The 17059-nt window shown below is 32.2% G+C and overlaps 3 protein-coding genes across 3 annotated transcripts; 2 read left to right on the top strand and 1 right to left on the bottom strand.

Moving 5' to 3' along the window:
* Nucleotides 1-6532: 6532 nt before the first annotated feature.
* Nucleotides 6533-8347, top strand: LOC144427675 (uncharacterized). The gene is made up of 2 exons (XM_078116627.1): nucleotides 6533-7276; nucleotides 7371-8347. Exons 1-2 carry the CDS (start codon nucleotides 6680-6682, stop codon nucleotides 7626-7628), a joined length of 855 nt encoding a protein of 284 aa, XP_077972753.1. The 5' UTR covers nucleotides 6533-6679; the 3' UTR covers nucleotides 7629-8347.
* A 201-nt stretch (nucleotides 8348-8548) lies between these two features.
* Nucleotides 8549-10237, top strand: LOC120335027 (uncharacterized). The gene is made up of 2 exons (XM_039402534.2): nucleotides 8549-9070; nucleotides 9315-10237. The coding sequence occupies exons 1-2, from the start codon at nucleotides 8594-8596 to the stop codon at nucleotides 9723-9725; spliced, it is 888 nt and encodes a 295-aa protein (XP_039258468.2). The 5' UTR covers nucleotides 8549-8593; the 3' UTR covers nucleotides 9726-10237.
* A 3182-nt stretch (nucleotides 10238-13419) lies between these two features.
* On the bottom strand, nucleotides 13420-14560 carry LOC120335188 (uncharacterized). Its single transcript, XM_039402673.2, has 2 exons — nucleotides 14096-14560; nucleotides 13420-13889 (listed from the first exon to the last, which is right to left on the bottom strand). The coding sequence occupies exons 1-2, from the start codon at nucleotides 14552-14554 to the stop codon at nucleotides 13641-13643; spliced, it is 708 nt and encodes a 235-aa protein (XP_039258607.2). The 5' UTR covers nucleotides 14555-14560; the 3' UTR covers nucleotides 13420-13640.
* Nucleotides 14561-17059: the final 2499 nt, after the last annotated feature.

Below are 17059 nucleotides of genomic sequence, written 5' to 3'. Positions count from 1 at the left end.
ATCATATGTTTTGTTCTCTAATGCTTAATATGTACTGTAACCATATATATTATCATTTTAACTTCCAAAATATTGTTTTGGTTTAAATATATGGTAGAATGGCAGCTCACACTGATCTCATAAATTCAATAAATCGCCTAGGTCATGTTTAATAGTCCTACCCAACACCGTAATGCGATTGAAATGAGAAAAACATCAATTTTCATTCATATTCAAATATAAATCACGGAAACATCTTGCTGATCTTCGAAACAACATCCTGCATTTTTTTATTGTTGTAAGGGCAAGGAGAGAAATTGTCGCATATACATTGATTTGTTGGCGATCTTTTGCGACTGGTGCCACTCCAAGTTTTGAAGCAGGTATCGTACGGAAAGTTGCACGCAGTATAACGTCCATTTTGGATATCTAAATTTAGAGTTGCATTCGTCAGTACCATGGCGTAAATGCAATGAAAACAGTATTGATATTAAAATACACATTTCACTATTTCTTACCATTAACCATTAATACAAATAGTTTCTGACTAATCACCATTATTGTCCGGGTTCACATATTACAAATAATTATTATGCAAAATAATATTATGCTGTATATATTAACTTGAAGAATACCAATAAAAACTTGCAACACATAACAAACACAAAAAGAACAATAAGAGACTTTCGAACTAATTAGGGACCTCAATTGGAGTTAAAAGGTAACCATGTCAGAATACTAAAGCTTTTGGACTGGTTGAGAACTTTTTTCTGTTGATAATTGTATATGTGTGAGAAAACATTTTTGATCACATCTTATTAACGAACTCGCCTGTGCTAGTTGAAGCGTATTTGCTGCTGTATGGTCCCGTTTTATCATCAACTTTAAATCCATCATAGCCCTCTATAATAATATGTGAAAAATTGAATATAAGCCACATACTTTGTTCAATACACGCACACACATTTCAAAAATATCTGACCCAAACAATCGGACAAAAAAGCGAACAATGAATATTCAAGATGAATATATATTTATTGTGAATACCTATCGCTGCAATTATTTATATCTTTTAACTAGTTTACAGGAAATAGTCGAAACTAAACTCTCGTGTACTGTACTGTGTACTGTAAGTTCTCTAGTAATCTTTTATATAGCACTGAGCATGTCAGTTGTCCGTTGAAATTCTATCAGCACTGTATACGCATTTACTCCGTGTGTCGAACAGAACTTAAATAAGCTATAATAAGTTTATGTTTAGTGGAATAGAAATTGATTTTTAGTATCATCGAAGATTCATATCATTTTCATTTGAATTAAGAACCAGTTGGGTGATGACACGCCAAACTAGGAACTTGCGGGAATAACAATAAAACCCATAAATTGGAATCATTGACAAAACTCAACATAATCACATTTACATTTTACTCAATATAAACAGAGATACAAGTATTATTCAATTTGTTTCATAATATTTGAAAGGTATAAGGGGGTCACAATATCTGTACATGCAAAAATTTCATGTCTAAAACAGCTTCTGTCGTTCACGTAGGAAGTCTCAATTTTTCCTAAAATATCTCTTGAATTTTTGAAATATAGTCCTGTTTGTTGGTATACTCGTCAACGTACCAACTGTTGATGTTGAATACACCACTGGCGTTGAGCATTGCTTTAGTTTCTGTCTCCAACTGTTGTACTTTTCTTGTGTTACTGTAATATGGAATGGAACAATATATCCAAATACATCACGGGTCAATCTATACTATATGACCAGTGGTGGGGTTCAAATTTTTTGTCAGCCGGTTACTTCACAAAAGTTAAACTTTTCAGCCGGTTCTGTTACAAAAAAAAACATTGACAGTAACCAGTAATGCTAACCGGTTCGCTGATCTCATAAAATTCCGCGAGGCGGTTCTATAGAACCGGTGCGAACCTGATGAATCTCACCACTGTATATGACTATACCCCATACCAGGGTGGTCCAAACCCAGGCCCGCGTGTCACATGTGGCCCACCGCTGCATTACCTGTGGCCCGCGTCACATTCGGAAAGTAATCAATAAATCACATTTCGTGTTGTCTCGTAATAAAATTATTCAGAAAAATCTTTTGACATATTCTTTCATTTCTAATGTCACTGAATTGACCAGTGTTATGGCTAGCCAAGGCAAATAGCAAAGTTGAATGATGTGCTTGGCAGTCTAAATTATTCTCTGGCTTTCTATCTTTTTGGTCGGGAATATATGCTAATAATATAGGCATTTTAGAAAACTAAAAATCGAATGCGGATTCTATTAGCCTGGGATGGCTATGTCTGATACTTATGTGTTTGCACAATTAAAGTGTTTGTTTTGTATTGCACAGTTTACCTATTCTATAGGCACTATTGTGGCCCTCGGACAATAAAAAAAATAAATTTGTGGCCCGCGGAGCCAACAACCTTGGACCACCCTGCCCTATACTATACCATATTACAGGATAATATAATTCGTCATAGAATGGAAATTAGCTAGTCCAATCTCAAATAACATTGTTCAGTACACTCACCGGGTCTCTCTGTGGAACTCACACCAGCTGCTGGCGAAGATTTGTAAATTAATGTCGAAGAAAGAAGTAATGCAAATGCTTTGAAAATATAACGACTTTTCTCAGCAAGTTTCATCATTGTACAGCACTTCTACTTTATCTCTTTATAAACCGAAATTTCGCTATGACTGACTATACAATATATAAAATAATATCGACAAAGTTTACAGTAAAAATAAAACATATCTCTTCCTTTGCGCATATCCTTCACGTCAGCCCAATTTTATCAGGAAGCGTTGATGGTAAGTGGTAACAAATATTAGCAACAAATCTGATTTTATATTCAGCGCTAAGTGAATTTGATAATCAATTTGTATATACAAAATAAATACTTTGAACCAATACAATTCAATTTCATAGCAAATCTTGGCGTTTTAAAATTATGAACTGATACTCATAGTCTTCATTCAAGTGTATGATATAATTTTTAGAATTGTTCATGTATTTGGTCACTCTAAAATTGGGTCACTCTAAAAAATTATTTATATTTTTCTAAATTATCTAAATTTTTAGCAGCCTATTTAATGAATTGTTATTAAAATCAATTATGATTAACGTAGGAGGACGACATCCGATTTGACCATCAGCAACTTCAGTTTCTTCATTTTAACTCTTGCTTCATCTTTTGTGCTGGTCGTTGTCGTTTAATTGAATTTCTTAGATTCTGTTGATTTCGATTGTGCCATTGTGTCTCTGTCACAAGCAATAGCAGATGCTGTTAGAGAAAGAATGGGAATATGTATGAATATGATAAAATTTCAAACGACAGGTCCTATGCATCCAATAGAACCAACTTCATTTCGTCATGCAGGAAATCCTTAATATTTCAAAGACAAGGCATCATGCATAAGGATACCAGATTTCATTGCAATTTACAGGTAGTCATGATAGATCGGAAAAGATAATAAAAGACTGCAAAATCTAAATTTATACTTATTAAAATATAAAATGATAGAAGCAAAAGGAAATTTTAGATTTTCACAAATATAACGAAAAAATGAACATGCCCTGGAAAACTGGGATGAAATCTTTAAATATAAATTGGAAATAAAAAGTTAAACCAGGAAAAGATTGGGGTGTAAAAATGATAAAAACACACAATTAAATTACAATTAGACTTAGGAAATAATACGGTAAAAATATCGGTTATATTAAATTGGGACCTCCTGAAATATGCGCAGCAAGATGGCGCACAAACTGAATTCAGGTTGTGTACCAGGTTAGGGTTCAGGTTATGCGACATCTTTGTGCGCATACTTCAGGAGTACCTTAAATTGTATGTTGGAATTAAATTTGTTTAAGGTGAAACCATATAAGGTTCGAACTGGAATATGTGAATACGAAATACCTATAACCTTATAATGTATCCTTTCACAATTATAAGATTAATATTTACTGTCATATGCATAACTCCAAGCAAGATATGAAATAACTATGATCATATGATTGCGTATTAGGATGTTGGATATTGAACTGCAGGTCCTTTCTCCTTATCTACTTCTTACTTCAAATCCGTATGTGGGCATTGCCACTATGATATCTGAACAAGATAAATGTGATAAATGAGAACAAAGTGATCCGTTTCCTCGAAAGAGTGAGCATATTTTTTTTAAAGTTTTTTCAAATTATTGTCTAACTTATTCAAACAAAACAAGATACAATTACAAAAATAAAGATTAAAATAATTGTAGACTCAGATTGCGACAATGAGATTCAGTTTTCATAATTTGTTTAAAACTTACTAAAATATAGTAATAACATTGCAGTCGACTCGTGACAATAATTCAGTCTGGGCAATTTTCAGTGTGAATTGTTCTTGACCAATAGTTATCCACAATTCTGTCTTGGTTCACTTTTTGTGCACAAGAATTTATTAGGTCCATCAACTTTCTAATGCAAAGAAAAAAATAAAAAATACAAGAAACTATTTTTGAAAAAATAGACACGTTAATAAATAATTAAAATGAGCATCACCACCCACAGCCAAAAATGCGGCAGTATCATTCATTTCAATCAAAGTTTAACAAATTTATCAAAAATTGTGGCAATTATTAATAGGTTCGTGGCCCACCTGAAAATGTATCTGTGGCCCAGAAGTGGACCGTGGCCCACTGGTTGAGAAACGGTGGTCGGAACAATATGAAACAAGAAAACAAGTTTGTCTGGACCAGTGAAACTATCGAAAACCCTTGAACTATTTCATGTTTTTTTGTACAACCAGACGGCGGTAGAGAGAATGATCAATACTGTGTTGAAAGGGGTATCTCATTGCCAATGTACCATTATGTATGATTATTGTAATGTAATGACAAAACACATTTCTATAGTATTGAATTTAATGTTGTGGGACATTTTTAACGTTACTCACTGAACTCGGTCTTGTTTGTACTAATATACTTAAATAAGTTTACAAAGTTAATTTAAATCTATGAGGAATAATTTAATAATCTTTAAGCCAGTTTACATAAACATCGGATAATGTTAACGATTTGTTAATAATCCTATTATATGAATAATGGAAATCTTGTTTTAAACGTATTTAAATATCTTTACCGTTGACGTAGTCAATTGGCGCAAAATTTGTAAAAGTGACCAATTTTAACAAACGTGGTTGCTAAAATCATATTTGAATTTATAAATATTTAAATGCGGCTACAAAAAAAAGATGTCAATCACAAAACTATAATAGCAATTTGGAATATTTTTTAATAGATTCTCCCAAGCAAATGGTATTGACAGCATTTTCATCAGTCAGCCGTTGCATATTCATACAGCCGAATTTATAGGGCTTGAATAAACAGAATATATAGTTTTGGCGGAGGGGAGGGGGGGTCCTCAGTGCATTATTATGTTGACAAGTAAAGAGTATTCGAGAAATTTTTGGAGCAAGAAGGATTACGAGCAGTAGCCTATCTATTTGGCCTGAAAACCTAATGCAAGTGGAATAGATAGCGACCTAAAATTTTAACTTGTTGGGGCTTATAATAGGAGCAAAGAATGATCGCATAAGAAACCAAGTCCTGATGCTATATGTTGCCCAAAATTCTCGTACGGTATTACACCTTCACTCCAGAAATCTTGTTAGGTCCATCGTGGCATATACGCACAGCAAAATTTATAAAGCTTGAATAAACCGAATAAGTAGTACTGTCCGAACGTAATGAAACCTGATACACTGAGAAATCCTTCTAATACACTCGATTGTATTAGTAACAATTGTACTCGAACAAAAACAGCACGTTTTTGTGCAAATAATCACGTAATTGAAATTCTTTGTCCATCAATCGAACCTACATTCATTTACAAGCGATTCGTGGAAAGGGTGCTATTTAGGGAGCTCCAGAAGTGTGTGCACCAAGATGGCGCACTTCCTGAATATAGTATGTGTACCAGGTTAGAGTTGTATTGCTGCACTTAATTTGGAAAGCCCTTTTTAGTTAGGTATAAGCAGCCAGAAAGCCCGATATACGCGTACACTCAGCAAATTTTTGTGTTACCAAACAAAGAGTGTTCGAAATAGTTTTAAAACAAGCGCGATTAGCAGTACTTATTTGTCTAAAGAGACTCATGGCAAGCGGCATAAATAAACGCCAAATATTTTTACAAAGAATGGTTGGATATAAAGCTAATACCTAGAGATACATGTAGGACAATATACTCGTACGTGATTGAGTATTACACCTTCACTCTAAAATATCTTGTTTGGCCAAATCGTGGCATATACCAACAGCCTAATTTATAGGGCTTGTTTTTGTTGGCGGATGAAACTTGATATTATTGTCTGGGCGTTGAAGGCTTGATACACTATTGAGAAACCCGTTAAATACACTCTATTGTGTTAAGAACAACTGTACTGGATTTAAAGAATACAATATTCCTGTATTGATTATTTCAGCGATAAGACTGGTCATGAAGTATGGCATTTAAAACCGGTATTTAATTTACAACCTCCGCTTCTTATAGTAAATATGTCGAATGTATGCCTTTGGTTTAATAGTATGCCAATGGTTCAAATAATCACATAATTGAAATTCTTTGTCCATCAATCCAAACCTACATTCGTTTACAAGCGATTCATTGAAAGGGTTCACTTTCGCAGGGTATTGGCAGCCATAATGCGCGCGATCACGCGAGGGGGATACAGAACACCGAGCGCTTTTTACGATACCAAGCTAAGAGTGTTCAAGATCTTTTTAAAACAGGAGCGATTACTGGCAGTATTTTTTGGACTTAAAATACTCATGGCAAGCGGCATAGATAAAAGGCAAATGTTTGTACTTGTTGGGGGTTATAATGGAGGAGAAGGAGATTCGGGTATTGAACCGAAACTTAAAGATTCGTGCTGGACAATATACTCGTACGTGCATGATATTTCATATAGAAATAAGAAAAATCACGAGGAAAATATTCGTGTGATTGTAAACGCCTCAAAGTCAATGAAAGCATGTTCAGAATCAGACATCATAAAAATACATAAATTGTTATGGGATGAAAGACAATTTACCTGCAATGGTATCACTCATGTTTTATTTGGTCATAGTCACAGTGCACTGATCATATATGATGCTTGCAAAACTGAGGCCTTAAGGAAGTTTCTTATAAAGGAAAATACACCTGAAGAAAATATCGAGAACGCAATTCAACAGATCCGAGATCGATTAGCAATATTTTCGCTGGAGGGGATCCAAGACATACCTAAAGATTATGCTAAGGTAAAACGATAGAAGAAGCATTATATTGTTATAGAGGAGACCGTGTAAAACATATTTTTTCATATTTAATTCATATTCATATTTTTTTTATTAGTCTTGTTTAAATATTCGGTTGGAGGATGATACCATTGCAACGTTTGGAAAAAAGCTCGTCGGGAGAGCGACAAAGTGCAACAAGAAAACAATTCCGAAGACCAAAAGTAAAGATACAAAATCTGAAAAAAAAAACTTTTCCTCGACAGTTTTTGCTGATTTAAGTCAATCATCATGGGATAAAGCAAATCATGTTTTGCGAGAGTATGTGAATAATGAAGACGTGCTCAAAACAATAGACGTTTATCTTAAAATGTAATGTAGTATTTTATTAAAATAGACGGAGATCTTCAAATTCAAAAGTTTGAAGATTGACCTAAACCCACGGGTGATTTCTAAATACTGTAATTTTATAACGTTTAATTTTTACTATCTTCGCCTTCATATTTTAGAATTTGAAACTAATCCTTGTTTTAAATAAAAGATAAAACAGAAATTATTTTTAAAAATAGCAGCAAACCCTGAGTGGGTTTGTGTAACTTACTGACTTATTTGTTCATTATTGAAAGAAACAGCAAATTCCACAAAGCATGTAAGCATGCACACGTAACTGACTGAGCCCACTCGTCGGAACAAGTTGTCAGAACGTGGAAATAATGTCTTAAAAGCAAATTTGTATTAGCGCAGTTCTGTATTGTCATTTATTTATATGGATTTTATATTTTTATTTGAGTATAATATCAATTATGTCAAACAAATGCTATTTATTTTACTTTTTTTATTTAGTACATTTAATACTGTACAACATTTAAAAAAAAATTTCAATGCCAACTTCAGCGTTAGTAATTAAACCATTTTAACAAACTTTGCCATTTTATTTTGTACATGTTTTTAGAATTTATGAATTTAAATTTTATATCTTTACAATATATAATATGCAAACGTTATCAAGCGTCAGCATTAAACGATTAACGCCAAGTTATATTATTCAGGATTTGTGTTATGCCCTCAACGTCAGTTGACCATATGTCCTGCTCTGTATAAAATATGTATAAAATTAGAAACGTTTGTATTTTGATTATGTTCAGATTCACTACTTTATTGTGTTGTATTGCGTTTATTTTAATATATATATATATATCGTGAATAGGTAAAAATATATTTGATAAAAATTACTTATGTTTGATATGTAAAATTTGCTCTGCTTTAATTTTATTTGTTTGATTGTTACAGGTTTTATTTAATTTGATTCCCAACGATAGGACATTAAAATACGTGAGGTGAATGGCTGATGAAACTTACAATGTTATAGAAGTTTGCCAGAAAGGATTCAAAGCATATTTAATTGGAGGTTTTGGAGCCGATATCAATGAAGTTGAAGATGCAGCGTGGGAGATATGTAAAAAATTACACAACTTTTCAGAAAGAAAAAGAATTAATCATTACAGGGACGTTGAGTCAATTGTAGACACTGCAAGCAGTTTGACAGAAGTACCCACGTTAATTGTGTTAAAGATTCACAAAATTCTTTTCCATATGCCTCACTGTAAAAATGGAATAACTCGCATTATTTTTGCACACAGTCATGGAGCTAAAATTGTTAGAACGGCAATTGGTGAAAATTCACTTTATTACTATTTTGTCAAACATCGTCTGAATGAAAGTGGAGTGGACTTTTCTAATAAACTCAATCGAATTAAAGATAATTTAGCAGTCTTCACTTTTGGTGGCATCGACACAATTCCAAAAGACTATGCTAAGGTTTGTTTCTTCGATATTCCCATGTTCAAACACAAATGCGCACATGATCTTTGACATTCAAAAATATTGAAGTAACAAATTCTTGCTGACTCATCCAAAAACATTTTGTTTTTTTAGGTAGTTGAACCACTTAGATGCATCCGGTCAATCAAGTTGTTCTAAAATGAACAAAAAAATAACTGTTCAATAATTTAGTTTGCGATGTATTCAACTTTTAATAAATATTTATTGACCTGCTTTGCAGATATGTCTTAACCTGAGATTTATACAAGATGTAAAATCTAAGTTTGGCAACAAGGTGTATGGAGGAAGCAGTGAAAACTCAGAAATAATAAAGTTTCATAACGGAGAAGTGGAGTCCCAATCAAGACCTTCTTCTGAGTCAATATCGGTCCGACTTGAAAACTTCTTTCAATTAAAAACATTGAAAACCGCATCAACTGAAGGAACAAAACATTTACTGTTTGATTATACGAGCGATAGTGCTATAACGAGGTTCATTTGGAAAACGTTGAGGCTGCAAGGCGATTCTGTGCCGTGTGGTTGCACAGAGACGACCACAAAAAACGAACCCGAAAATATGCACTGGATTAAAAAACACAAAAATGATGAATGGGTCAAAATATGTGATCCAATATATTCACAAAAGCCGTGAAGAAATTATTCGAACTGATTGCCACCAAAAATCAGGTTTCCTGCTCATAAAAAATATTATCAAGACAAATAATTCTTCTCAGACATACGTGATTGAAACTTAAATTTTTGACTATAAGCTTACCAATGTTTTATTTGGTTTAAAATAAAGTTTTAAAGTACAGTGATAAAGAGCCTATGCTCCATACTTGGGCGCAAAAAAGAATTTAACGTAAATTCACAATTGAATATAAAATTACGAACAATGATAAAAACGTCTCTAAATTGGTATGAAAACAAAATTTGGTTTAAGATCACAGTAGCCAAAAACACTTGTTTGGTTCAAAATAATAAACATGATTGATTCAGTGTCCATGGCATAAGCAGTAGAATATTCAGGAAGATTTATCAAATAAATCAATTATTTCGTAATTTGAATATGAACTTGAAAAAAATGGAAAATAGGAACTATGGTTAATTTTTTGGTTCCCGAATTGTACCTAACTCTAGGAGTGTAATTTGAACCAAAGTGCCTCAGTCCGGTCTATACTTGAATTTAATGAAATTTTTAATTAGTGTTCCACTTTTACTTTATTGTTAATAAATGTTGAACATAAATGTAAAACAGTTTTTTACTTTTCCGAATTCTACATATACAGGAGATATTTAATTCTTCCACACTGAACAAGACTTTGCAGAACAAATCACGAAAACACGAAGGAGAACTTTTCTGAAATTTGAAAAGATCAGATTAATTCAGTTTTGTCAGAGCGGGCTAAATTTTCTCCGAGGTGGCAAGCTTTCTGCGTTAGTTTGAAACCTTTCATGTAATGTACTTGACAAATTCATGTATTTGACATTTTTCGTAGGCATATAAGACTGTCTAAATATTTCAAGTTTTCGACATGTCATACATTACTGCTGATATCAGTCCAGAGTGAGTTTTGTTCACCTAAATATTTATATTGAGTTAAGTAATAACTCTTTGAATATATATATATTCATAAGTGGGTTATGTTACATGGTAAAATAATTCTAGATGCAAAAATGGGAACGAAGCAATTAATATGAATAGAAAACAAAAAGGCTTACACGTATGAGATAGATTCTTGGGAATATGCGCCGAATCGTTGAAAAGGAAACTTATCACGTTCGCGTTTGTTATTGTTTAGTCTAGGCAATTCTTTTGAATTAGGTCTACTCCCTTTACGCGATGACAAAGGATTGTGGTTCGTTCTGTAGGTATTTGTGAGTGAAAGATGATGACTATGCTTAGTAGCGTACAAAAATAACCGTTGATCACAACATGAAATACATGGTTTTTATATTTGAAATTTTCGTTAAACATGTTGGCTTTATTTGCCGCGACAAATCACAAGAGCTCAATATTATGGCGCATAAAGCGTCTCGAACTAATTATATAGGTTCTGCAAAAAAAAAATACTTCCGCACACAAAATATATGTTCTAATCAAACAAATGATTGATTTAGAACTTAAAGTTTGGGAGGAATAGACTAATACAGCGTATCTTGCACGCAATTTTCAAAGGTGGTGTGCCTAATGCTGGTGCAGAAAATCTTACAGTTTCTCCAGTTCGTATTATACGTTATAAATACAAGAGAGCTACGCTCAAATACATGGACACGTTGAGCCACGTGATTTGATGACGTCATAGAGAAAAAAAGTAATAGCCTTCTGGAGAAAAATTCTATCTTTAACCACTGAAAATTTCTCAGTCATCGAAGAGAAAAGCCATTTCTTCAAAACGTGTCAAAGAACAACAACAACAACAACAAGACTAAGAACAACATAACAACAAAACAATTACTATGTCCACTACGTGTTCAATAATGAAATTCAATCTTTTAGGTCATTGTTGACTACACACACCTTTTGGGTTTTTGACAAGTCCAATATTACTAATGAGCTTAGTCTGCAGTGAGTTTCTTCATCTACATGCTAATATTGAGTTGAACGAAATTATTCATTACATATTTGTGAAAATACATTTGGACCAAATCAGTTATTATAAAAAACGAAAAAATACTAAAAAAGAATTTAAATACTTGCGTGTATGTGCCAATGAACGAGGAATAGCTACGAAAGCATATTCTTTCACGATTTATATTCAATATCTTGGCAATTTTATGTATTTGACCATTTTACGCTGTGAAAAAGATTTCGGGGTGTTTTGTAAATAGCTGTTAATAAAATATTTTGACTTGACATCATACTTAAAGTATGAGATTTGATTTCTTGAAGAAGTCTGGGCGGCACATAACACAAGATGCTGAAATTATTTCATTGTCCAAATGTATATGTAGTTTGTTTATAAAATATTCCAGATGTGATTTGTTTCCAAAGTATAAGATACCAATTTATTTTTAATTCTTTATTTTAAAATAAATTAAACAATTCATAAGGAGAATATTTTATAATTAAATGTGGATTACAAACGTAAAACAGTTTTTTACTTTTTGAATTCTACATATACTGGATGTATTACAAATAGTTTGTTTCATATATAATTCTTCCACGCTGAACAAGACTTAGCAGAACAAATTACAGAAACACAAAAAAGCACTTCCCTAAAGTTAGGAATGATCAGACTGATTCAGTTTTGTCATAGCGTCTAAAATTCTCAAGTTGGTGATTCCAATGCATTATTTTGGTACCTTGTATTTTTTCACGCTAATAAATAATAGAATTTATGAGTTTAACATTTTTTTTGTAGTTTTACTTTATTTCTGATGGCATTCAGAACTACATACAATTTTTGAGTTTTTTAATGTCAGATATTACTACTGAACTCAGTCCAAAGTGAGTTTAATTCACCTAAATGCTAATATCGAGTTGCGTAATAACTCTTTTAAGATATATATATATATATTTATACATGGTAAAAGAATTATTATGAGCAATTAATATGAATGACAAACAAAATGGCTTACACGTATGAGATGTATTCTTGGATATATGAGAAGAATCTATGATTAGGAAACATATCCCTTTCGCGTTTGTTATTGTCTAAGCAATTCTTTTGTATCAGGTCAATTCACTTTAGGCGATGCCAAAGGATTGTGGTTTGATCTGTAGGTATTTGTGAATAAAAGTTTTTGTCTATGCTTTGTAATGTACATAAATAAACTGCTCTCAAAATGTATGAGTTCAATTTGTGATTACTTTTATGAAATAAATTATCATTTTATTAGGTGAATGTTTTGTAATTTAATGTTGATTGCAACATGCAGTGGTTCTATTTTCTATTTTGGCTAATACTTCTACTAGTGGAAATGAGACTAGTTTTTAAAAGAATTTCCTCACAAAATGCAAAACTTTACCGAACAAATCACGGATACACGACGAGGCATTTCATTAAAGTTTGGAAATCCGACAAATTCAATTTTTTCTTAGCGTTTCATATTTTCTCACGGTGTAGGGCTTTATGCCTTTGCCGATAATCTTGCATTTTTCCCCCCTCCCCCCAAAAAAAAATTGATAAAGATTATTTTATATATTTGGACATTTTTAGATGGCCAGGATATTGTTTCCTTTCAAAAACCTCATATGTTGCTCAGAGTCACTCCTCCAAACAAAAATCTTTTTTTCCTTGTTTATGAATGTATCGTTTTTTAATACATATTTCTTGACGATCAAAGATGAACAAAGACAAAATTTTAACAATATTTTATATTCCAATATAATTATTAACAATATATACTAGCCAAATAAAAGCACCGCACATAAAATCCAAGTTTTTAGGCAACAAAGTTCTAAATTTTAGCTTAGTATGTAGTTGTTTTTATTCTACTCGCTTTTTATAAACAAAATATCAGTAATCTGTGTTGAGCAATAAATCTACGAATAAATTAATTTAATTTAGTTCAATACAATTGAAATATAAATTTATGATGATATTCCACATGATCAATAATTTTAAATTGATAATGTAATGCCAAGAATAGATAATATAAATTTTAGCGCTCCAGTATCGATTAAAAACTCAACTATATTCAATGAGGCCGCGCTAGAACTTGCCAAAGAATTTAGTAAACTTCTTTTCAGGTTTTTTTTTTGGTTAAAATTGAAGTTGACCTCATGAGCGCTTTTCCCGGTGGGTCCGATTATTGTCTGCTCTTCTACTGACCCTTCTACGTCTGAACGCTCTCTCAAATTTACAGAAATCTGAATAAAAAATATCACATTGCGAAAACATATTCAACAACCGTGATTTAAACAAATTTCCTAGTTGATTAATTCTAGCTATTTAAAACATGGTACTACTAATTTGTCGCAATGAAGAACATACAACATTAACAATCGAAAACTTTTGGTTTTCACTTCAGTTTGTGAGCGTATTTAGCAATAGAATATTATTATTATACACAGACCTTTGCCAAATCATCCGGTAAGTTGTTCTTTCCCTCAATCGCGACGATCACCGTAGATTCACGTATTTGCTGAATGCGTTTGCTGATATGCCGTTCTTGCTCCCCTTCATCTAGTAAAGTTCCTGATAGTGATTGAAAAGTGAACGCTTCTTCAACAATTTGAGTTCCACCCTTGTAAGCAAAAATCATTGTCGAAATACGACTTCCCACGGAAGATGTTTTTGAAATATGAGATTTAAGCTCACTGACTGCGTATTTTTGTGACCGACTTTCTGGAGATGTTGCGATAATTTTCATTCTCTCTCGATATGACCGCCTTTCCAAAGTTGACGCATCTTTTACTCCACTGAAAATTTTCCAAGCTGCGTCTTCCATATCTGTTTCATTTCCTTGGTCACATATTGAGATTATATTAAATTTTTCCAAGTCCACTTTTGCATTTCTAGCCAATGTACTCATATTTACTTATCTGTAACAAAAAACAAACAAAAAAATTAATTTTTCATTGCCCCTGTATACACACATTAATAAAACAAAGGCCCAAACTAGTTGAGAGATACTAAAACCCCAAGCCGTCCCGTTCACGTAGAGCATTATATTCTTTAGACCAAGCAATCAACAACACTCACGACGACAAGGCTTATGCAGTGACTCATTACAGCCATCTGCTGTGTGTTTTCTAATCTATGGTTTTATAAATTTTTCAAATAAAAATAAAACATCGACTCGATCATATCTGACGATATGTCTTCTTAAAATTATTTTTCACTCTTTATATGTCTAATACGGAGACTATGGATTGGTCAATTGAGAATAATTCTTTTGAAAACTTCTACTAAAATTAGGAGATTGCACCCACTCAAACTGTAGGCAATGATTAAAATATTTTAATTGAACTAGACTCCTAGTGGTATTACTATTTCAACCAAACTCCTTCGTGTCCGTTGTTATGTACTTTTGGAAATGGTACCACAACGCGAATTTTTACTTTTTGTTTCAGTTGCTCCGATAAAGCAGTACATAACAAATAGTATATTGTGATACTTGTACAAATTTATTAACATATATATACAAATTGCTCTCTCGTTATGAAAACACAGCTCACCTAGAAACCATAAAGATAAATGAGACATTATTTAATATGTTTTGTCCATCAGAAAATTATATTTATTTTTTGAATAAATAATTTTTTTTAAACTGTTGTTCAGTAAATGCAGTTACCCAATATTAAAAATGCTTAATTTTGTATTTTTGTATGGATACTTCTAAAATACTATGAATAAACGATATATATTTGACTTCAATATTTTTTTTAAATAAGCAACGATTAACGGAAATGAGATGACGGTAGTGGTTATTAAACAATATAGTACAATAACATTCTCTAAGGTTATATTATTTATCAGCTTTATTATAAACTTTGTTTTACCCTTCATAACATTATCACGTTTCCTTGCATACGTTGCTGAATTGTACAACATTCGATGTCAAAAAGCCACAGCCACATACGGAAGGGTATAAAGTGACAATGGCATTTCTTGAGATCTTGGCCAGCAGTAACAAAGCAGTATGCAGTTTTCAATTGTGTGAATTGTATTAACTAAAAATTCAAGATGAGTTTAAAGAATTAAATTTTCGCGAGTGAATTTTTAAACGGGTATCGTGGTTACGTAGTTGTCTATGTAGCCGGTTATTAATATGATGTTGTTAGGCTCCTTATTAGCAAGCTTAATACAAATAAAGTTAACTACAAAAAATAAATTTAAATTAGTGAATGCTTAGGAACGGTAACATTACAACATTGGAAAAATTCCAAACAACGATTTTTACTAAATCGGGAAAAGATATAAAATTTATGCCAGACGTGGAAAGTCTAACTTTCCTCAAAAACGTTTATTGAAACGAAAAAATATAATTTTAGATTGAATCGTATTATTTTATTCAGATTCTAACATAATTTATTGGAAACAAGTTATATTATTATTAGTGTCTATATTCCTTGTCATAAATATTGTTTAAATTTGTAGATTTTTCTCAAACTTAGTTTTATCGAGCAATCTTGTAAGTCAAATAAGATGTGGCAAAGTTATGAAGATGAAAATGTTTATGAAGATGCAATTAGATATGAAAACTCATCGAAAGGTATGTAAGCCCTAAAAAAATTAAATATTTTGTGTTTATAGGCCTTAAAAACATAAGCATTATAAAGTTGTGCAATATAATAAATATATTTAGGAAATAAGATTCAGAAATAACAATATTACGATGTGTTTATGGTTATGTGAACCGTACGCAAAGTAAAAACTTGTACAATTCTCCATTTATTATCTATGTTAGTTGGAAATTGCACTTCATGAAATTCTTAGTACACTTTAAGCAATGTCGTAGTGCATACTACACTTGCAAAACACTAGACTTCTGTATCGTTTTTTTTTTTTGATAAACTTAGGCACATTATATAAAGTAATAATAGATAGCCCATCATCGTACCAAAATATATATAAAAGAAACAAACGATATTCTTCTATTTTATACTCAAACATTGTTTTATTATATATTTATGTACGCTTAATATTTTTTTTTAGTTGTCAACACGCCCGGGAGTCAACTATCAAGAAGTCAACCAGCACAACTCAGCTTAAGTCAATCACCAAATCATTCTGTTTATGATAGATCACGTGACCTCCCGCCGCCTCGCAGTCCACAACCTTTTGAGCAGAAAACGTATCAAAAAAAGATTACACCGATCCCTCTGGTTGCTTCACCAGAAGTTGATATTTCAAATAAGGTTGCAAGTAAAAGGTGGAAAGCTGCAAAAGTAGTTTCAGGAGTCATTTTTGTTCTTTCAATGGTCACGATTATATCTATTCAAGGATTAACATACAAACAGGTTGGCATCGGCGGTAATTTAATCATCCTATTTGCCCTTGCAGCGTAATATACCGATGACTAATATTGATACCC

Source organism: Styela clava, chromosome 1 (assembly GCF_964204865.1).
Source record: "Styela clava chromosome 1, kaStyClav1.hap1.2, whole genome shotgun sequence".
Classification (NCBI taxonomy): domain Eukaryota; kingdom Metazoa; phylum Chordata; class Ascidiacea; order Stolidobranchia; family Styelidae; genus Styela; species Styela clava.
The sequence above is the reverse complement of the archived record's forward strand: the minus strand, read 5'-3'. Positions and strand labels throughout refer to the sequence as shown.